This window comes from Phycodurus eques, chromosome 19 (assembly GCF_024500275.1).
Source record: "Phycodurus eques isolate BA_2022a chromosome 19, UOR_Pequ_1.1, whole genome shotgun sequence".
In the NCBI taxonomy this organism is placed as follows: domain Eukaryota; kingdom Metazoa; phylum Chordata; class Actinopteri; order Syngnathiformes; family Syngnathidae; genus Phycodurus; species Phycodurus eques.
The window spans coordinates 12,359,176-12,382,917 of NC_084543.1; the positions used below are offsets into that span (position 1 = coordinate 12,359,176).

Here is a 23,742-nt window from a genome sequence, read left to right on the forward strand (position 1 = left end):
AGTGAAAATGAGCGCAGCCACAATAATAAATACTTATAAACAATCATTAAGCACCTTCCAGTATAATCTCTTCTCAGTGGCCAATCCTATCTCCATGTTTCTGCAAAGGCATCCGATTCAATGGGGATACATGGGGAAAAAAAGAATTTAAAAAGAAAATTAAAACTGCATCTTCTCACGAAGATTTAGTAGACCATCGTAGAAAAGATTGGCACTATATAGCCAGTGCTAAATTTGGCACTCAGCATTTTTTTTTTTTTTTAATGTGTGTACATGTGTAATGAATGTTCTAACTGACTGCATGTCCACTACCAGCACAACCTTAATTCTACTAATAGTGTTGTTTCATTGTGGTCCCTTTAAATGCAAGCGAAAAGGGGTGTTACAGGTTGAAGCGGTTTGATTACAAGGTTAAGATAATAATGGTGGATGTTGAAAGCTAATGCGGCTTGCATCATTACAAAAAAAAAAAAAAAAAAGCAAATGGCTTCACAGAAGCGCTCAAATGATCGGACCTATTTTTTTTTTTCAGACATGGAATTTATTTTTGTGTTTGAGTCAAATAAGTAATATTTGCCCCCAGCAGGGTGTGATGTTTTAGCTGGAGTACAAGTGATCTAATAAAGCGTAGTTTCAAGCGTTCGTTCCTTAAAACGAGAAAAAATAAGAAACCATTTCCACTCTCATTTTTATGGTCCTTGCTCAACTAAAATACAGAGTAAGGGATATTTGAATCAATATATATTTATAGGAAGGGTTAAGTATCTCATATACCGTCCTGAACATATACTGTTTTTTCTTTTTCTTTTTATTAACATCTAAAAATTGTTATGTCCAGTCCCAGTTTAGTGAAGGCCCCATTCTGACAACTTTTCACCTGTGCATTTCTGATTGGAATTGAGTTTTAAGAGTTACTTACCCCTCATATATGTACCTTTTAATTTCCATATTTCTGTGTTCCACTAGAAATTCAATTCAATATGCACAGATCACATAAGCAAACAAATACAACAAAGCAGTACATGATTTGTGAAAGCCGAGGTGATTGACATTTCTACTGTATGCTCTGTGTTTGCCCCAATCATATGCCTGCACGTGTATGTGAATATGTGCACTTGAGTGTGACTATGGAAGAATGATGCTGCAGCAGCATCCGGATGCCGCCTCTCTGCCCCACGTCTGGGCCAGCTGTCAGCATGCAGATGAAGGCTGAACAGCAACAATCCTACTCAGCCCAACATTATCGGTGCTGGAGCTTTGTTTGAGAAGGGTGACCTTCAGCTGTGAAGCTTATGAAGAGGCTTGCGAATGGCCTCAGTACAAAACCTGCTATGCCTGCAGTCCAAAGCCCAGAGCCTTGTCATGTGTCGGTTTTGAACCCATCAAGAGATTCTGGCGGTTAAACATACTGGAATGTTGTTCAGTTCAACCATGCTAGTCTAGCAGATGCTGTGACTCGTTGTGACTTGGCAATGCCTGGGTGCTGTCATCAGATCCTTGCCTTGGGCTTGCTTCCCATTAATTTCTTTAGCAGCAGGTTTCCATTTACTTTGTAACGCTTGTGTAGCAACTTGAAAGATACAATTCAGTGGTATTGTTATGGTTGCTGATGTCACCAACTTAACCACTAACATCCGACAAACATCAGCAATCTGTTCAGTGATTTTAATGATGGACTCTCTATATGTAAAATGTGACGGACCAGACTATCGCATCACAAATATGTAGAAATCTTTTACCAGTATTAACGAGCCTCAGCTTCTTCGCACAAACAAACAGACCTGCACCTTTTGGCCAACTCTGGTGTTGGTGTCTCCACTCGGAAATTACTTGTCACCATTCCACATGCATTCTTCATACCTCGTCCTTATATGCTGACTCACACAGTCACCTCTGTCTTGCTGTTGGTCACAAAGTAGGGCTGTGTGGGGAGGAAGTGTTGGCTGTGGCTGTGGCCTCTGGTGACATGAAGCTGGTTGGGCTCCAGCACCGTACACTGAGGCCTCTTGTGCCCGTAGGTCTTCCTCCGGCCCACTGTCTCTGTCCCTTCCCAACCCCTTAACCCCATACCCACTGTATGCCCAGACGAGATGGTATTAGAACTGTACGCCAATGGCCGACCCATCGTCGCAAAGCTGGAGCCGATGGGGGTTTCGGCAACCATGGAGATTCCCAGGGATGTGCCCCCAGGCATAGTACCTGCCATGTGTGCCAGGGAGGTAGTCCCCAGTCCTGGCGGCTTGCTACTGTGGCTGTGAAGGTGAGTGAGGGCACTGTGGGAGCCGTGGGCGACGTGGCCGTGGTTGGTTTTAGGTTTCTGGCCATTTGGCTTTAATGACGCTACTCCAGCTCCGCGTCGGTCTGTTGGGACGGTTGACACGGAAGAGATTCTGGGCATCTCAGTAACATAAGTTGCCACCGGCTCTGGGGTCAGCGGCCCCAATGAGGTCATAGGAGTCATTGGGGCGAGGGAGGTCATGGTCATCATAGCAGTCATGGGTGTCATTGACGACATAGGGGTCATGGAGGTCATCTGGTTCATGGAGTGGGATGCCATGTGGTTCGAAGCGATCGGGTTGTTGGTCATCGATGACATGTTGCCCATGGAGGGTCGGGAGTTGCCCATGGGTTGGAGCGGAAGACCGCCTTTTGTCGGTAGCTCCACCATCAGCCTGTGCTTTTTGTACTGATCACCGTTGTATTTGGCAGCTGCCAGAAGATGGAGACAAAAAAATAAGGCACGTTAGGGACACTCCAGAACTCCATCATAAAACATCACAAATCAAATGGCTTATTTGTAACATTCCCTATATAATGATATACTTTATTTCTATATCATGATGTATTTTATTGTAGAGCTGTGCAGTATGGAATTTTTGTTCTTATATCCGATAACAATATATCCCGATATAGTATGTAAAACGAATAACATATCAATACAAATAAAATAAAATGCAAATGTAGCAGTATTATAACCACTTGTCAAGTAACGTGCACTGTGCTTCAAGTGACCTTCAAGTTTGCGAACCATTTAAGCAAAGTTTTAGGAACACAAGTTTGCCATCTTGATCTCAAGGCCCTGGTTTACACGACTGTTGTGTGACACAGGTGGCCCAGACAGTGATGGCCCACAACCGGCCTGACTGGGACCACTCTTAGCGGTAGATCACTTGGCTCCCGCATTGTTTAAGAACGAAGCTTGCGCCGTGAATGCTAATGTGAGTCTAGCTAATGTGACAGAACAGGAGCATAGACGAACAGAAAATATAAATGCTTCAACTGTCAGAAGAATTTGTACATTTATTTTGAGGGATACTTGTAGGTTCCTGAAAACGGCATGTGGTTCAAATTAGCATTGCCGTGTGCCACTTTGCACCGGCTCGAGTCGCTAATAGCGAAATCCACTCTTCGCATGTGAGGTCCGAAATAATATAACAGCCATGTCTTCATAGCATCACAGAGTAAACAGTGTAGTTTGAGCCTTAAAAAAAGACTGATTTTTCCAAAAGCAACGCGAACACTACCACATTGTTGTGTTCCACTCAGCCCCCCACTCCGCTCTCCGCGGCTGAGTGGACCACTGCATTTCTACATAGTCTGCAGCAGATGCCGGGCGAGCATTGGGGGCCCCTACTGCTTTGCGTAAGCATATTACTAAAATGAGGAAAATAAACTACAGGATTACCTAACTAGCAGCAAGGGAAATGGGAAATCACGATATAAATCAAAGGATGTTTTTATATCACACTATGATATACAGTACATTGTTATATCGCATAGCTGTACTTCATTGTATGATTTTATTTTTTTTATTTCATCTGAAATCATACAAGCGGCACGGTAAGCAACTGGTTAGAGTGTATGGCTCACAGTTCTGCGGACCGGGGTTCGATTCCCGGCCCGCCTGTGTGGAGTTTGCATGTTCTCCCCGTGCCTGCGTGGGTCTTCTCCAGGTACTCCGGTTTCCTCCCACATCCCAAAAGACATGCACGCGAGGTTCATTGAAGACTCTAAATTACCCGTAGGTGTGAATGTGAGTGCGAATGGTTGTTTGTTTATATGTGCCCTGCGATTGGCTGGCAACCAGTTCAGGGTGTACCCCGCCACATGCCCGTTGATAGCTGGGATAGGCTCCAGCACTTCCGCGACCCTTGTGAGGATAAGCGGCTCAGAAAATGGATGGATGGATGGATGGAAATCATACAATGTACAAAACGATATGTAAAACATCCATCTATTGTATCCTTCCATTTACTGTACAGTATTTCCTCATTAGTGTGTCAGATGAACTGGAGTGATAGACTACAGCGCATTCTGACAGTATGCGCACGTAAACGGAGAAACGGATCTCTGTCGCACACTGAGTGGTCTGGCAACCAGGTAGCAATTACATTTTTGTTAATTTCCAGATAAAGCTGCAGTTGCAGAAGTTCACTTTTATTAATAATACAAGATCGGGCATTTTCCCCTTTTAATTTTTGTTCGTAAATAATGCATGAGCCTTGCTGAGAACAATCAGGCAAATGTAGGAAGTGGGTAGGTATGGGCATATAGTGTGATGCTGATCCAAATGAGGTTTATGTCTGTCTTGGCATGATGAGGTTTCCTTTACAGCCCCACATTTACTCCTCTCTGTCAGTCACCCTCGATGAGCTAGTGTGGCTTATCGGTATGAAATGTTTTCTGTCGTATCCATGTTCACTCTCCAGTCATTACTCTTATGCCCTTGCTGCCTCTGTACCCTTGGAGATAAAGTTAACACACTCAGCGAGTTTTCTCTGCTAGTGTAGCTATAGATCTACTTTATCACAGTGAGAGCAGAAGACAGACAAGTGAGCGGCCCTGTGAAGCGAGGGAGATGTTGGCGGGTGAGAATCCGGAAATGGTGGAGGAGGGAGGGCAGCATCTCACCCGCTGAGACGCTGCTCGAATGGCTGCCCGTGGGGGGATCGAACTTGCTCAGGCGACAGGTGAATCAATTGGGCGGCAGTCAGCGCAACGATGCACACATCCAGTGTCGTACGTGACAAGAAACAGAAAATGTCACTGTTACGCACAGTGGGCTCCGCATGCCTCTGTCCATGAAAGGCCAGCATCGTGCTGAGACTGAAACAATATATATTAGGGGGGAAAGAAATATCCCCACTAGCCATTGGTGGGCGGCACGGTGGCCGACTGGTTAGAGCGGCAGCCTCACAGTTCTGAGGACCCGAGTTCAAACCCCGGTCCCGCCTGTGTGGAGTTTGCATGTTCTCCCCGTGCCTGCGTGGGTTTTCTCCGGGCACTCCGGTTTCCTCCCACATCCCAAAAACATGCATTAATTGGAGACTCTAAATTGCCCGTAGGTGTGAATGTGAGTGTGAATGGTTGTTTGTTTGTATGTGCCCTGCGATTGGCTGGCAACCAGTTTAGGGTGTGCCCCGCCTCCTGCCCGATGGGATAGGCTCCAGCACGCCCGCGACCCTAATGAGGAGAAGCGGCTCAGAAAATGGATGGATGGATAGCCATTGGTGTCGATAACATAAAAACTTGAAAGACACAATCAGCGATAAACACGCACTTGCACCCTTTTTCTTCATGGCCAATCCCCAAAATGAAACTTAGATGCCATGCTCCACCAAATTTAGGCAAAAAAGCTTCGCAATGTACCAATGTAGTTAGCTCATTTTGGGCGAGCCCTGAAATTTACCTTAAATGCTTCAAAGTAAAATGGCCGACTTTCTGTTCAATTTTCAGCATTGGGCCTTCCCACTTTTTTGTGTATCCTGTCATGATAGACATGTACACTTGATTTCATGTTCCTCAGCTAAATCTGCTATATATATATATATATTTTTTTTTTTGTTTGTTTTTGTTTTAACTAATTAAGTTTTGGGGAGTCATGTTGATGAGTTGCGGCACGGTGACCGACTGGTTAGCACATCCGCCTCACAGTTCTGAGGGTTCAAATCCCGGCCTGTGTGGAGTTTGCATGTTCTCCCCGTGCCTACGTGGGTTTTCTCCGGGTACTCCGGTTTCCTCCCACATCCCAAAAACATGCAGGGTAGGTTAATTGAAGTCTCTAAATTTCCCTTAGATGTGAATGTGTGCACGAAGGGTTGTTTGTTTATATGTGCCCTGCGATTGGCTGGCGACCAGTTCGGGGTCCACCCCGCCTCTCGCCCGAAGATAGCTGGGATAGGCTCCAGCACGCCTGCGACCCTAGTGGGGTTTAGCGGAATGGAAGATGAATGAATGAATAAATGTTGGCGACTTCTAAAATACTTCGCCCAAGTGCGTCACTGGGCGTGCACGCCCCAAAAAATTAGGAAACCTGAAATGATGAAAAATAATTTAACAGTATTTCTCCACAATTGAGAACTACACAGTTCTCAGTTGTTTTCAGCAATTATCTTCAAATATGTATAATGTAGTTGGAAACAAATCTTTGAATTCACTTTACAAGGTCTAGGCAACGTCTCCCTTCAAGCGCCTGACTATTTGGGGGTCGTGGAACAACTCTGGTTTTATTACAGTCTAATAATTAGCCCTATGGGAAACATTAGTGGACATTATATCTGCAGAGAAAAAAAATGACTTCTATTTGTGGCAGTAATCCTATTTTCATTAGTAAAAAACCAAGAAGCGTGGTAGTGCATCTGGAATAAACAAATGCCTTTACTTTTAATTACAGTCGCTTTGCTCTATGGATTATATTACGAGTAGGAGTCGAAGGCTCATTGGGCTTTAAGGCAGCTGTTCTGTCAGACACATGCGAATTCAACAATACTATCATAATTGGTGATTTATACTTGCAGAAGACAACTTACTCCAACGGGTTTCGCCACAAGTCCGCATTCAGGGACCTTCATTCGTACGTGTGTGCGTGCGTGAGTGCATGCGTGTGTGTTTTAACCTCGCTTGATGCTGTTAAGGATTCGATTAAGCGGCCTTATCCACTGTAGATGCACCGGGGACGAAGTGAGATGGCTATTGATTGACACAAGTGCTGCTTATCAGCTGTACAATTGGCAAAGAGGCAGAGGCAATTAAAGAAAAAGAGTGGTTTGGAGTGTTGGGGGAAGTGTTTATCTTAGACATTGATGTATTTCTTCAGGAGGGAACACGCATTGACAATACTGGTGGTAAAGAAGAGTCGTTCAGTTTGATCAAGATTAGCACAACCAAGCGCATTTTGTGTCCCCCTTTCTCCCTGTTTGTTCCTCGTAGCGTATTCAGTTTTAGTTTGCCTTGCGGAATCAGCTCCCCAGTCACTTCGCAGGAACTCTTTGAATTCCACTTGTCGAACAGTAATCTGTCAATCAATTGTAACTCAGGTGATGGTAGACAGGCTCTGTGCTACCACTGCAGGAGTAGAGCCCGATACGAACCACTAGAAGTAAGCAAGGCTGGAGATTAGCAGCCCAATGATTGTTCAAGCAGTGATACGGATCATGATGGATTGATGGGGGATCAGCAGTGGACTGGAGATGGAGGGTGAAGCGGAAAGGGAGAAAGCGAGAGACAAAAACAAGGAAAAAAGGATTAGGTAAGACAAGAATCTCGGGGAGAAGGTGCGATGCAGATGATAAAGACAGTATAAAAGAGAAGAAAGGATGGTGGGAGGTAAAGGGCAACTGGGAAAGGTGAGAGGAAATGAAAGTGACAAGGAGGGAGGAATGATGCGGCAGGTGGGGCTGCAGTTCAGAGGACGATTTGACTGTTTGTTTCACTTCCAATTCTGTGTCAGTTGACGAATGTGACTGAAATTTGGGCGGTCCCAACAGTGGTCTCGTACTGTTATGACTGGATTTCCCTCTCCAAGTCATTTCCCAATAACTATAAGTTAACAGCCAGCTAAACTCATATTATGAAGCATGTGTGTCTCTTTCTTTGAGTTTTATAGTCTCTCATTGTTGCTGTGAGAGTTTTATTTTATTCTGAGTCCACCTTCTTCTTGATTTGTTTTGACAGTCGGCTCAAATTTGAAAGTGCTCTACCGACATCCGCTGACTTTCTAGTGGACGGATGCATGTGCGCATCATCCTTCTCCGTTCCGAGGACGCATTTGTGGAGTACAGTACTTAACCATAGTGTATATTTAGTTTTTTGGGGAAAATATGTCCTTACACAGGTAGTCATACATGTATGACAATAACAACTGCTGGATAGCCTAATATGTCCGCAGAGTGTACGCCCATATAAATCCCTCCCAAATTTTGCAGGGTGTGACCATAGCAAACTAGCTTGCATATGGGACAAGAGGAAGCTTGTTTTGTTTGTTGTTCGTTATAGCTGATGGTAATCTGTTGTTGTTTCTAAATAAACCCTCTGGAAAGAAGCATCATCTCACTGCTACAGTATTTATTTAGTTCCCCCTGTTACTGCTACGTTTGATCGTCAGCAACCCAACTGTGTGAGAATATAGAGGGAATCAACAAAAGCAACATAGAGCATATGTGGTTATGAAAGTAGCCACATATGTCATAAATATTAAATTAAAGCAACAGAAGTATTTTTCTTGATAACAGCTTCTCTAAATGATGTTTTAATTGCAGGTTTCGGGTTGCAGATCTTATTTGTGTGGGTAGGTTTGGGATGCCAGGCGGATGCAGTTTCGAATATAGCTGAGTCGGAGCTGCATCTAGAAAAAAAATAGACATGCTGGATGACACAGCAGTGCTCCAGCATTTATCTTTATCACATTTCTCCATGAAAGTATAGATTTTCTACACCACTGTTGCAAGGTTTTAAGTCTTTATAAAACAAACAAACAAAAAGCTTTCATTGTCAACAACAAGCTATTTCCTGTCAACAATTTGGACAACAGCAAGTAGCAAATCTGAGACTATATTGGTTGCGGAACTAAATCGAGTGAATCTTGCTGAATCCAACCAATTCCAGCAATATCACATTGTATGACATCATTATTTTTGGACGCCACATAGGCTAATGGCTCTTAGAGCTACTAAAAACCAATACCTCGCTTTAGAGATAAGTGAGTGATTAGAATAATAGGCTGAATAGTGGTCAAACCAGGTGAGAGGATGAGCGTGAGGGAAAGGGTGAGAGCAGGCGAGAGAGCGCAGTAGATGGAAGGTGAAGAAAGTCAGATGTTCAGAGAGTCAAATGGCGAAGAGAAGATTTGAATGCAAAACAGGAAAAAGATCAGTTTGACAGCATAAGAAAACTATGAATGAGTTTTGTCTTCGAATTTATGTCAGGTTGCAGTTAAACGTCCGCAGGTATCCGCTTTAGTGGAGCTGTCCCAATTTTCTTTACTAAATAATTATTATTGACCATATTTAATATGCAGATATGCAGTTTAATAATGCCATCAATGCATTGCGTTATTGTACCGTTCAAAGCAGACATATTTTCTGGCCGCCAGTAGAAATAAAACAGTGTTATAAAACTTGTTTCTTGTGGATGTTTAGCGCTACACCTTTGACGTACATGTTAAAGTCAAGTGAACTTACAAAGTTACTGTTAAATTCTAGAGTAAATGATGTCAAAGAATCAAATGTGTGTCTCGTTAGGGATATTGAAAATTAAAAAGCACATCAGGCCATCCTGTATGCTATCCATTTTTACATATAAAAATGGGAAAACAGGTTTCAATTGGGCTTTACTCTTCCAACTTGTAATATTTGATTACTCGTTGATCACTTTCCTTTTTGATGCTCAGGAAGAAAACAAAGACTTTCACACTCATTATTGATTATTGATTATTTTCTCCAGGCAAACACAGTCGGCGGAACCATTGTCATATAGTGGACGACATTGAAACTGCAAATATACCCGACCAATTGAAGTATATCATCATCAAGAGAGACCTTGCTCATCAGATGCATTCTCCATTACGATATATACTGTAGATTTACACAATACAATCCTTGTCAGCATAAACAAATATGACCATTACAACAGCGTGTGGAAACAATTAAGTGTGAAGAATGTCTTTGCTGCATATGTCATCAGAATTATAATAGATATTCTCTGTATGAGCTGAATAAAGTGAGGCCAGTGTACCCATGTTGCATAAACACGCTTTCAAACAAAGACAAATCAGGTTGTGACACAACAGAGCCTCTGCCAATAGCACATGTGCTGGGCAAACGGAATTTAAATCAGCTACAAATTGGTATGCGAACTCAGTGAATTTGATGGCATGTGTGAAGCTGTCACACAGCTTGATAAACAGCCTCTTTCTGTTTTACAGCGTGTCAGCTTTGGTAACACAATCAATAACATCTGTCAAATCTGTGTGCAAATCTGCTACATCTTGTTCACGTATAGTTCCTGCACGCCCTCCCCTGACCATCAGGCTCGGGTCTTGAAGAGTATCGGAATCTTGAGTGAAACAATCAGATAGCACAAGCGATTTGTATTTAAAAGACATCTGTGGTCCGTTATATAAAGAACTGCCAACCAGGGATACAGTGTGAAAGTGATGCCCCTCTCTCCTAGCAAACAACAGCTTGCAGCGCTCTAATGCTACAGAAATGTCGTTGGCCCATAAAACTGTGGCAAAACAAACCTTTTTGGTTAAATAACAATATAAAAAGTGTGACGATGATTGGCACTCACCCACAGCTTTCAGGGAGGCATATTTGTTGAAATCCTTGTTTTGCTGCTGCAGGTGCAGTTGCAGTTGCTGTTGCTGTAGCTGTAGCTGTTGTTGTTGTTGTTGTTGTTGTTGTTGCTGCTGCTGCTGCTGCTGTTGTTGCTGATGCTGCTGCTGTTGCTGCTGCTGCTGCTGCTGTTGTTGTTGCTGTTGTTGCTGCTGCTGCTGATGTTCGTACGCATGAGCCAACTGGCTGAGGGCAGGATACGGGTGCTGTTGGACCATGTTTGACACTGGCCCCACATTGTTGTTAATCTGAGCACCCTCTGTGGGCAAGGACACAATAATAAACATTATCTTAGCAGTGAATTTGTCATCCTGATAAAAAAAAAAAAAAAAAAAAAAAACGGTGGTTAACTTGTGACAAGGAAGCATATTAAAATGTTAGTTTAAAAAGTTGATTGTACATTAAATAAAGGTTAGCGTCACCATTAGAGATTCCATTACATGTGTATTGTTGCTTTAGTGGCGGGGCTGAACAAAGCTATAGATATATTTATAATGATAACTACATCAGCCATTGAATTCAGAAAAGGTTTAGGCTAACCATTATAATAATTTTGCTTTATATAAGCCACATTTTGATAACGCTCTATCTTTAATGGGCATGATGCTCTAAAAATGCTGCATTTTAACAATAAATGAGTACATAAAATACAAAGAAAGCTTTGCTGTTGCGATAGGGATCAGGTCTCTGCACTTCACCACATTGTTAAAAGCTCAAACCATGCTAATAATTGATCAGTCTTCCTCCACATTTTAGTTATGCAATACTGTAATGCCAAACCCTGAGCCTGTACTGGATGATGCCAAAAAAGAGTTGGTAAGATAACACACTTTCCAAATATTAGGTGCACTAAACTGTTATTCTAGTGAGGCAGGGATGAAAAATGAAAACCAAAAAAGAGAACAGCCAAATGTCACAAGAAATGTGGGACATTTTCACTTCTGCTTTGTTCTGCTGCCCAACCCTGACAGATAATTGTAAAGTCCTGTTACTAACGGCAAATGTGAGTATGCAGTGTTAAAAGAAACCCAACACTGCCACTTAAAAATTTTAGAAGCAAGAAAACACAAAAAGACAGTGATACATGCAAGTGCAACTGCAGAATGGCAGAGGAATGAGGTGGTGAAAAGGATGGTGGTGAGAGGCATAGAAAAAGAGGCGTGACAACTGTATTGTATACTGTGTAAGCCTGGAGAGTCAGAAAGCATGAAAATGAACACAGTCCTATAACAATATTTTCAATCCTTTTACAAGTGTGAATCAATAGGAGATTTGATCATTTACAGTATGCCACCCAACATTCTTGATCGACGCCACCATTTTCCTCCATTGTTCAAGACAATGTGTCGTTGAGCCACGAGAAAAGGTCTTAAACACACAAATCACACACGCACGCATTCGCCCACAATGTCGTGAGTTTCTGTAATTATGTGAATAAAATTCAAGCTTTGATTTTTCTGGACGTGATCAAAGATTCATACACAGGCTCAGCTTAAGAATGTGTGCCAATGTGTGGGGTGTGGGGAAATTTGGGAAAAGGAGCTTGAAGCCCTTCTTCTAAAGCATTTGATCGAATTTCTCATACGTCGACATTCACTGCAGCATTGATGGGGTCAAGCAACTTCAAAATGGACAGCAGTGGCTAAACCATTTTCTTAGCACATACTGGATTGTATCCAGTTAAAGAGCACCAAACTAAAATCCCCTATCCTATCAAGGCACAATTGTACCGCCTCGATTAGCCTTATTTTCAGGCTGTCAGCCATCGACTCATTTGAATCCGTGAACGCGAATGGAATGGCAGCAAAGAATTGGAAAGCCTTTCAAAACTCAATTATAAAGAAATTGGCCACATACTAAATCGGCCATGAATATGGAAACGCGATGTGATTAACTTTGAATAGTCACAGACTAATGAAATGATTTATTTTTCAAAAGCCAAGTTGGCAAGGTGCATGTGACAACTGGTAAATGAAATTATAGCTTCAGCGAGTCTCATATAAACATCCAGTCACAACTTTGTGTTTTGGCAGAAAGCAATAGTTTTTTTGTTTTTGTTTTTGTTTTTGTGTTGTTGATGTTCCAAGTCTGGATTCAAATTTAGTAAAGTTAAATTAAGATTACACCCACTTGTCAGCACCGACAATAAATGTCCGGACGGGATTTTAGAACTTTTGCGGTCGGCATGTAGCCTTCCTCTGCACTGTGGCTTGTTTTTCCGTTTAAATCCCACCTTTTCTGCATGGTCTGACTGTCATTGGCCGAATTTTAAATCAGTGTTCATGCAATCACTGGATACTCTACATGTCAGTAATTGATACATGAAGCCACTCAGTGTGTGTGCATTTTTATTTTTCGATAATCCAAATATCAATCAATACATTTTGATAAATACCACTTTAATTTATATGAACTGCACATAATGAGGTCGTGATTTGATTCATTTGCATGACTATGCTCGGAGCATATTGAAAACAAAGCATTATTGAAAACATGCCACCACATAAGGGCTGTGTAGGCATAACAATGGAAAAAAAAGTTTCTTTCAAGATCAGTCATAAAGGAGATTGGTGGATGATGCAATCGAGTAAAAATCCTGACTATACTTAGATCGTGACCTTCCACATCTAAATTGTTCAAATTTAATCTGGACAACGAGAGACAGTATCAGTTAAGTGCCTCTCTTTGTTGTTGTTTCCTTAATGAGGAATATAATTACTTTATAGTTGAAGTGCCAGATACTGGACTGAACAATACGGAACAGTTTTTTTTTTTTTTGCATTAAATACAAAAGTCAGGTAGCTCTTCTGTTTTTCCATTTTAACAATTACCGGATTCAAGAGTAAAATGGCAAAAACATGAACTTGATATCATCATCTCGTGGTCTTGTAATGCAAGCTAGCTTTGAGCAGAAATGTTAGTGTGTGCCTTGTGGCAGTGGACTAATTTTCATAATGTCCGGAGCAAGCCAACATTAAGCAGGTCACAGAGTTCACAGTCGTCTGGATAGCCTTATTCCTACCATGAATAATCAACACATTACAGAGAGCAGCCTAATAATCTACTATTTTATTTGGAACCATGTTATCGCATAATGCCTCGTTGTATAATTTTGTTCTATGACCTTTTGCCTTTAATTTGTTCCTGGCAAAATGCTAATTATACACCAGCACAAACGATATATATCTCGACACTCTTTTTCCTTGTGCTGATGTCATTAAGTCCGGTTTTCGATTTATGTGGTAGCCGATAAGATACCCAAATATATTTAACAAAAACGTATTGTCAGCCTCCAATGGTGCATGAAATAAAGTAAATGGTTAATTAGCTTTAAAAATGGTCTGTCATTTTCATTGTTTTACAGCTGATCAGTTGGACTTTTTTCTGTTTGGTTGCACTTTAGAGTTGTGTGAGTTCTACTCTCTTTCTAATGTTGTTTGTTTCTGAAAATGAGGCTGCAGCAAACCAAAAACAAAATGGTACTGCACAAACAGGCAAATTCAACGTAGTTTGAAAGAGTTGTACATGTAACGCACCGATGGCAAGGTCAACAAAATAGGGTACAGAGAAAAGTTCTAAAAGTAAAATTGTACAGTTCCCAGAAAATATGTAGATTCCCATTGCTTGGTTAAAAAAAAAAAAAAAAAAAAAAAAAAAATGGGTGAGGGATTGGAAGAGGAAAGAATGATTGACTCAACCACAGAGGTTGCCGTCACAATTTATTTTCTCGAAGGTTTGGAGAGGATTGGCACTTAGGCCGAGGGAGAACGTATTAAATGTTGGTGAATGATGCATGGTGAAATTCCGGCATTCAATTTGGTTGTCTTTCAAATCAAAATATCCCTTTGAGATCAATAGTAATCTGAATAAATTGTAAATAAAATGTCAAAACCCAAATAGTCACCATCATAAAAGCTTAAATAACTGAATGTACAGGCAATGTTGTAAGTAGGATTTCTGGATTATTAATTGCCAAACATGTTTAAGCAGTTGTTAACCAGTATAACCAGTATATCCATCGACTTATACATTTTCTACACTGCTTCACCTCAATAGAGTCGCGGGTGTGCTGGAGGCCAGGGCTGGCCCCAGCCAATGTGGCGCCCTAGGTGAGATTTTATATAGCGCCCACCTCCATTAACGATTTAAATACGCTTATAAAAAAGTCGAATAGCAATTGCTTTTACATTGCTTTAAAAGTATAAGAAAGATAGCCGTCCTTCGAGAAGGCGTGACTAGTTTGAAATTTCGGCCGGTCACATTTTTAGGTGTCAAAAAAGAGGACATGTCCGGCTAATAGAGGAGGTCTGGTCACCCGACATCAGCGTATTAAGCTAATTCTTACTTTATTTCAAACTAGCTAGCTAAAACATGTTGCCATGTTGTAACGTTGCCTTTATATTTTGACTTCTTTTCCTCCTCTGGTTCCCTTCTTTTGTGGAACTGTACGCCCGAGGGCTTCATGATGGAAAAAAAAAACAAATTGTAAATAAAATCTCCTGTCCTGTTCTGACTTATCGCTCGTTCGCTGACTTGAGACACGGCCCCACCGCATGTGACGTAACTTGCCAAGTGACAAACATAGTTACTTTAGTTTATTTTGTAATTTTATTTATTTTCAAGACAGAAACGTAAAGGTATTTTATGATTTTATTGAAATATTTTTCCCATGTAGGAGGGCGCTGGCAGTACGCCCTTCCAGCAGATGACGCCCGAGGCGACCGCCTATGTCGCCTATGCCCAGGACCGGCCCTGCTGGAGCCTATCCCAGCCGACTTCGGGCAAAAGGCAGGTTATACCCTGGACTGGTCGTCAATGAATCAAAGGACACATCCAACCATTCACACTCACATGAATAACCCCAACATGCATGTTTTTGGAATGTGAGAGGAAGCTAGAGTTTCCATAGAAAACCCAAACAAGCACAGAAAGAATATGCAAACTCCACATTGGAGGGCCTGACGTGAGATTCAAACCCGGGATCTATCAACTGTGAGGCAAACATGCTAACCACTTTTCTTCCCAGTGTAATATTAATCCATTAACAGAAACAGAACACTCTTTAAGAACCTTTTTAACTTGATTATGTCACAAATAGCGTACGTTATGATTTAACATTAACTGTCACTGAAGTATCAAACGAAACCACCTACTAATGCAATGTAAAACATTAAAACCTAACACACACTACTACAAACGCAAAAAAACAACAACAAAAACTTTATAGTACAATTATATGGCAGATACCCACTCTGGGACTTGCCGGCTAGTGGCCAGAATACAAAGCGTACATCTTCACTCTTGCCAACCGCACAGACCGATTTACGACATCAGTCACCGAAGGTCCAAATTAGTTCACAAAAAAAGTTAATCCTATTAAGGCAATGTCAATGCCAACAAAACATGAAGTATAAAAAAAATCTGAAACCCTACCTAAAAGGAAAACAGTAGGAAGAGCAGCATTGAGTTTTGTTGGACACATAGATTAGAGATTAGTGATAACCAACACTTGGAAATTGGGAGTGGTATTTGATTGGCGACTTGTCAATATGCACAGATCTGCATGCTAATTGAAAAGCAGCTTGGTGGAAAAACACCGATTCTTTGGGCTCTATTTTCACAGACGGTGTAGCTGCACTTCAGCAGAAAAACTAGCGCATCTTGGTTTTCGTGCAAGTGTTTCTCGTTTACCAATTTAACAGACACATCTGCGCCAAGATGGGCGTGTCGACGAAGCGAGGGTGTGCCCTTTGAGATGCGCTTGAGATTTTGGCATCAGAAAGCTTTCCTTTCAGCAACAAGGAACAAAGCAGCAACAATGGCGACCGTGGAAGAGTGTCTGCTCGAACAAATGGACCTAGATGACCAGATGATATGTTTAATTATGCTGCAAAATCGATCAAGAAGGCGGCAGCGTAGATGCTATGTAGAACCAAGGGGCACGCCGAATACGTCATCACAGCATGCGACTAAAACGGACCAATCGCGAGAGATGGTCTCCGCGGGACAATTCGTCCGTCACGTGATCCGATGCGGGCGCTGTCGGCCGCGCTCGCGCGGAAGTACAGAGAGGCCTTGCGACTATTGCACCGCTTTTAAAGGAAATGAAAGACGCTGCTTCGATTGGACAGGACTGAATGCAGCTGTGAACACACTCAGACCAGTACAAATGTCCCACTTTTAAATGCGCTAGGGGCATACCGGTCTACAGAATTACCAAAACCGGGTCTAGGCCGTCTCCTCACAGTTACACCAAGCGCAGGCTGGATTTAATCTTGTCACAATAATACAATCCTATGAGAAAACGCTTTTATTGTCTTTGCAGGCGCCCGCTATTTTTCAACACTCTGACCTCCACTTAAGCAACTAGAAGTTACTTGCTTGCCTCATTCAATCCCCTAGTGCCAGACCTGGTTGTCATGATAATGACATCTATACTCGCCATTGACCCAGCTGTATATGGGTCATATATTATGATGGTGACAATTTGGCCCTGAAACGGGTTGATTCTATTTCCATTTTTATATATGACCATATTTCTTTGACATATGTGTCCTGGAACAGATTGTGTTGGATCTTGAGAGATCCAGTGTATTCTATTGAAGAAGTGAACAGACTTGCACTCCTTCAACTTGTGTTGTGTCTGTACAAGGGAAAAAAAGGAGACGGCAGAAACTTATTGGTGCAGAGACATAAAGAGAAAAGCACATATACAGTATACAGTATGTAGGAGGGCTCCTGTCTCATACTTGGCCTGGCTCCATTGCTACTGGCGGTACAGTGTAATTCCTCTGTTAATTTTTACATTTTTTATTCTGCACAGAAAAATTGCAAGCAGCTGACTCATGTATTATTCCCTCTTTTTATGCACGCGGCAAAACACATAAACCCTCTTTTTTTTCCCTTCATCTGCAAAACTGCTTCTCTGTCATTACTGGAGCCTCTTCATCTCTTGGCTCCTCTCTTTTGTCATGGCAACAATATTTTTTTTCCTCGTGTAGTAGTTCGCATTGTCGTGCAGTCACCCACGCCCACATATCAACAGGCAGGCAGGCAGGCTGGCCTGTACTGTGCTGACAAAGTCATTGTTATGCAACCTACGTTTGTTGGGTTGTCAGTTGGTCTGTTCATCTCCCCTCCAGCTCTGCTTTACATATCTACTGTACATGCTACCTCAGAGCCTCTTCTGGGTCAAATTTGTCACTTTTGTCAGGCATTGTCCAAAAAAAGTTGTATTAAAAAGCTGCTCTTGTTTGGGTAGAAAAACTATTTCACGAGTCACCTAACTGAGTAAAAGATTTTGATGATGAATAGATGTTGACAAAAAAGTCTGCACAGATGATGAAAACGTGTAAATAGTGCCTTGTGCTTTTGTACAGTTCTCCTAATCTGCTGCTTGTATTAAAGGCAGCACTGAGAGCTTGTCGACCCTGATTTTCTTTCTCCTGAGTCCAAATCATTCACTTTGGGTCGCAGGGTGCACAGTGTACGCCCTTGTGCTGAGGAGTATGTGTGGTCCCTTCTGTGTCTCAGCATAATCGTCTTTAGTCACACTCAAATGGTAAGCAGGTTATGTGTGAGTCTGTGAGTAGAGGGAGTCAAGTGCTTCTTATTTGGCTCGCTCTCTGTTTATCTGTTTGGTACACGAGAAATGTTGCATCTTTCTGTCCGTTGCTCTAGTGGTCTTCATCCTTTCGGTCCATATCTCCCCTCTGCAGCACCAGAACGTTTAGGAGTGAAGAGGGGCCTCACTGTAAGACACTCACGCGAATTTTCCATGCAAGGCTAATAACTGTGTGAAAAAAAGAGAATTCTCATTCCCTGAGATAAAAACATAATAAATGCTGGAATGGGGCAATTTGAAGTACTGTATAGCAGTTCCCATAGTTAGCATGCAGATCGAGTCCCTCTTAATATCCCATTCCCAATCACCCTCTGATTGTAACTAAAGGAAGGTGAAAATGTAGCGAAAGAAACTATTATTCGTAAGAACTAAGGAGATTGTGAGCGATGTCTTCTGTCAGGTCCAACATCAGTGATCTAACCAATAAGATTCACACAGACCAGACACACGCCAAAATGTTGTTGAAAGTTTTCCGGAAGCTGTTATAGGGGAGACCAACTCTTGTCTTCTTGCAAAGGATAATGTTGTTAATATAATGTAGCTGCCAACCATTTTCTGGATAGACTGGACCACGATCATATTCTCTCTCTCATACTGATGCTTGCTTCATGTTTTTGCTGCATGTGACTGGATGGACGGTTGTGCAATGTGACAAACACATAGAATGTGGCCACAAAATAAGAATAATTACTGTATATCAGTCTTTTGTCAGTGATGTAACTAAACCACAAACCATTCCTCACATGTTAAAAGTTAACGTGACATCAGCATCCCAAAAAATGTACTTACCTCAATTACAGCTAAGCACAAGAACCTACCTATGGATAAGAATGTAATTAAATGTCCCTGATCCACTATTGTAAAAAAAGAATCATCCATTATTCGATTGTTATACTTTTTATTTCAAAATAATAATAATGGGCTGGGCAACTCCTTCTCTAACTTTCCTCGGCTGCTGTTCCGATATAGTGTCAAATGTAGCAAAATGTTGCCACAGCGGTGGTCTGCGAGGAATATAACTTTAATCAAGTGGGTGTGTGATGGTTGCAGACCTACTTGTCTGCAATCCATTTGCCTCAGTTACTTCAAAGCACGTTAAAATAAACAAGCAATTGTCCACAATCATCTAAATTATTCCAACCTGTGTGCTTTGTCCCACATCGTTTTACAAACAAAGCAGCAAATTCTACATTGCAGTTTTAAACTGTTCTCCTCGTCATGTTTAATGTAGTAAATGACTTGGGAGACACATTATACAAACACTCAACATGAACAGATGCTCCACTATTTGTGTCCAGCAACAACGCTGAAAGTCTGTGGTTCGGCCGAACTTCTTGTTGATCACACACGAGGTTTTGCGATTGTCAGCTAGGATTATCTTTTTAAAGCTATCGGACTTTTGCTGACAATAATCAGGCGGGGGACGTTCAATTTCGTCCTGATTATCGTTATGTGTGTACCCCACTTGAGATGAAAGCCATTTACTTTCCAGTAAAATAAATTACTTTAGAGCTGTAAATTGACAACCACAGTGAACTTTCTCTTATATCAAAGGCATGTCATTGGCACACGCTTTCATTTGTGCCCAGCAACAACACCCTGAGAACTTGAGGATACAGGGCCCTGAAAAATAAATGATATCCAGCTGAGCTCAAGGGCTGCAGTTCTTAAATTCATTGGACAACGCTGTCTGTTTCATGGGAACGTGCCAAATTCTGCACCTTATACGCAGCTTTGCTTTCCCAACGCTGCTTATCTCATTATCATCACCATATGTCACTGGCTTTGGCTTCACTCATTAGTGTAGCACTATGCTCCCATTTAGGGAACTGCACAAGAGTTACATTGAAATGTGCTTTAAAGAAACCAACAATACCAAGTCTTTTACTAATCCCCTTGAGTCTGCCATTAAACACATAGGACTGAGATGAGAAAGAAGGATTATTGAAAAGTCTGTCATGGGCAATGGCTCTGGGAGATGATAAGAGAGAGTGTGGATTTTTAACACCTAATTGTTCCTTCCGGAGCATTTCAATGCACAATAGCCTCGGGTGCATCCTTCTGCAATTAGGTCCAGATGTCATTTTTTTCTTTCTCATTTTTAAAGCCATTGATTTCTATTGTACCTGCCCTCTATTGTTTCTATTTTCTTGCCACAATCCAATGCATTGACTTGAGTCTCGCAGAACGTGGCGAAGCCCGGCAGCAGAATCAACACTAAGAAAACTCCCTGACATTTATAAAATTGGAAAGCTGTGTAACGGGGGGGGGGGGGTGGGGGGGGGGGGGGGAATCACTTATCGAGATGAAAAATGTTGCGATATGAACTTTTAGTGTCCTGTGAGACACTAATATCCCTTAAACATAGCCTCCTATTTTAGCATATTCAACGGTTTCCCTTTTCACACAGCACACTGCACTAGTATTTTTTTAGTCTGCCTTCCATTCCTAAGCCACAACAGATGGGGGCAACCATTTGTAGCGGCATTAGAATGTGTCATTTCATCTCATTTCACACTCATGTTAAATGCAAAATGAATCAAACTTGTGCTATCATGCTTGAGTGATATAACTCACGTGTGAAGGGCAGGGGAGCAATTGAAACAGGCTAAGAAAAAGACAGACGGGATACTATGTAATAACTGTCATTTTATATTGAAATGACATCCTCAACAGAGTGATATTTTAGAGTTAATCAGTAATGAAATACACTTACATTGATAAATAGAAAATGCGATGGACACATCAGATCGGTTATTGTTGCATATATTCAGACAAGCTGGGCTGCACTCGATCTCCAGACAGCATTTATCATTTAAAGAGTCACCAAGAGGGACCAACGCAAAGCAAAATAATACCTGCTCCATGAAAGCACGACTGACAAAAGGATCCCTTATTCATCACGATGACTGAGCACCACTCAATGAAAGGGAACGTCACAACAACATCATCTAGGCCTATTGTGTGTCTCAACGATTTTCTGTCTCATTCACACAAAGAAGACTTAATTCGCTATGAAATATTGCCCTGCAAATAAAAAGAGTGTGAAAAATAATAGTGAGCCATCTTTCTTCCTTCTTCCCTATTCTTCTCCCACCTCCCACGAGTGCTGCTCCAAGTAAGTTTTTCTGATTGACAAGATGCGAACTCCGCAGCATGCTGTCATTCACTAGTACCGCCGCCTAATGGTGCCGTTCGGGCTTCCCCATCGGACGTTGTGAGTCAGCAGCGTGAGCGCTGCTGCTCCGTCAATTGAAGACGACATCCTGCTCAAGACAAAGCGACAAAGACGAAGAGTGGCAGGTAGGAAGGAAGGTCTGGAAAGATGGCCGTGATAAAGGATGTGTGTCACCACAGGAAGCTGACACCACTGACAAGACGTCAGCAGTTGTGACCCAGTTACCACTGGAGGACAAGGCTTCACTCTTCTCTTCTCGACTTGACTGGGTCTTATGTTATTTGTAGGGAGAGAAATACAGTATAGCCAGATATGTTGGATAGGATGAAAAACAGCAGCAAGTGGTTAGCATGTCTGCCTTACTGTCGGGAGGTCAGGTTCAAATTTCCTCTCAAATTCACCTTTGTGGAGTTTGCATGTTCTCCCAGTGCTTGTGTGGATTTTCAGCAGGAACTCCAGCTTAGTCCCAACATTCTAAAAACATGCATAATAGTTTCACTGAAGACTAAATTGTCCATAGGTGTGAATGGTAGTTTGTGTATACATGCCCCGTAACTGGCTGGCAACTAGTTCTAGTTGTACCCACCCTAATGAAGATAAGTGATATTTAAAAAAAAAAAATGGATGGATGGATGCTAGGAACTAACAATTTAAATGGCAAAAGGCAAATTGTCAGCTGTATTTGGAGGGAAGGAAGCATCAACTAAACACAACAACATAAACATAACTACACACAGGTCAAACCCAACAAAGTTGCTACATTATTTGAGTCACCCACAATTCAATAATGAAAACTGAATTTTTAGCATTGTGTATTCATTGTTTCTGGAAGATCTTTGACAGTCCCCATATTAACCCTTACTATAATAACATTACGACTTTATTGTTATGAAACTAAATTTTTATTCCTGTAAGATTTTGACATTTCGCTCCAAAAAAGGACTTCATCCTCATAATATTAAAGCTTTTTTTTCGTGTAATATTGCAACTTTAGCCATGCAGAATAAATATTATGGCAGCACACTTAAGACACGATATTATATGGTGTATATATATCGTATTGCGGCACGGTGGACGACTGGTTAGAGCGTCAGCCTCACAGTTCTGAGGACCCGGGTTCAATCCCCGGCCCCGCCTGTGTGGAGTTTGCATGTTCTCCCCGTGCCTGCGTGGGTTTTCTCCGGGCACATCCCAAAAACATGCATGGTGGGTTAATTGACAACTCCAAAGTGCCCGGAGGTGTGAATGTGAGTGCAAATGGGTGTTTGATTATATGTGCCCTGCGATTGGCTGGCAACCAGTTCAGGGTGTACCCCGCCTCCTGCCCGATGACAGCTGGGATAGGCTCCAGCACGTCTGCGACCCTAGTGAGGAGAAGCGGCTCAGAGAATGGATGGATGGAAACATCATATTACCATACTTCGTGTACCCCAGTTAGGATTGTATCATACGATTATACATCCATCCATTTTCTATCACACTTTTCCGTATAAGGTTTGCAGAAAAGCTGTAGCCTATCCCAGCAGACTTTGGGCAAGAGGGGGGGGTACACTCTGGACCGGTGGAAAATTTGACATTCATTAAGTCAGATTTTCAAATACAATATACTTAAATAAAGCCAATAATTATTCCTGTTATTTTGGCCATTGTCGTTGCCATGGCTCCTATCTCTCTTCCATTGGTGCGTATGTTGCACATTCTTGAATGGGTGGCATCGAGTCAGCAGCCCAGACCATAGTACCCTGTTTCAAGCTGTCTTGTATTGTTTCATTTAGCAAAGGCAATATGTATGCCATTCACCAGTGTTGTTGTATCAATTTTGTTGATTGCCTTCTGCGTCATGTCTGTCTTGTGCTGACCTGCTCTTGTTGATGCTTTCCTACATCTGATCTGACCACATCTTAAAACTGGGAAAGCCTTTCTTGCTAGACACTCACACAGTTCAGTACACTGCGTGTCTTGTTGGTCCTGTGTTCCCATTTACGTTATGTACTGTATTTAACCTCGTCTCATTCTGTCTTGTTGGCAATTCGTTGTTCATCGTTGTCACTTTCCAGCATTCCTTTTCGTGCCATTGACTCACATAGGCTCTTGACCCCGTTTGTTTATTAACTTTACCTTTTTATCTCTCGGTTTTTCATACCTTTGACTTATTAAACTGTGTGAGTTTTTTTTTTTTTTTTTAACTCTTTCGCCTTGAAGCTTGCCTCTTATGCTGTTCATGACATGTTGTTCTGTGGTATATGCTGACAGGTTTCAACATTATGCCAGTGCAAGAGCTGTAACAAAAATACAGTCATCACTAAGATAATCAGTGTTTAGAATAT

The 23,742-nt window shown here is 41.8% G+C and overlaps 1 protein-coding gene across 1 annotated transcript in view; it reads right to left on the reverse strand.

Annotated features, from left to right (window-relative positions):
* Positions 1-595: 595 nt before the first annotated feature.
* The window catches only part of shisa9a (shisa family member 9a), a 44,790-nt gene continuing 21,643 nt past the window's right edge, over positions 596-23,742 (reverse strand). Inside the window, exons 3-4 of the mRNA XM_061706372.1 lie at positions 10,570-10,872; positions 596-2,709 (exon numbers count right to left, since the gene is read on the reverse strand). Of these exons, the coding sequence (XP_061562356.1) occupies positions 1,880-2,709; positions 10,570-10,872 (1,133 nt within the window). The 3' untranslated portion in view covers positions 596-1,879. The remainder of the gene's footprint in view (positions 2,710-10,569; positions 10,873-23,742) is intronic.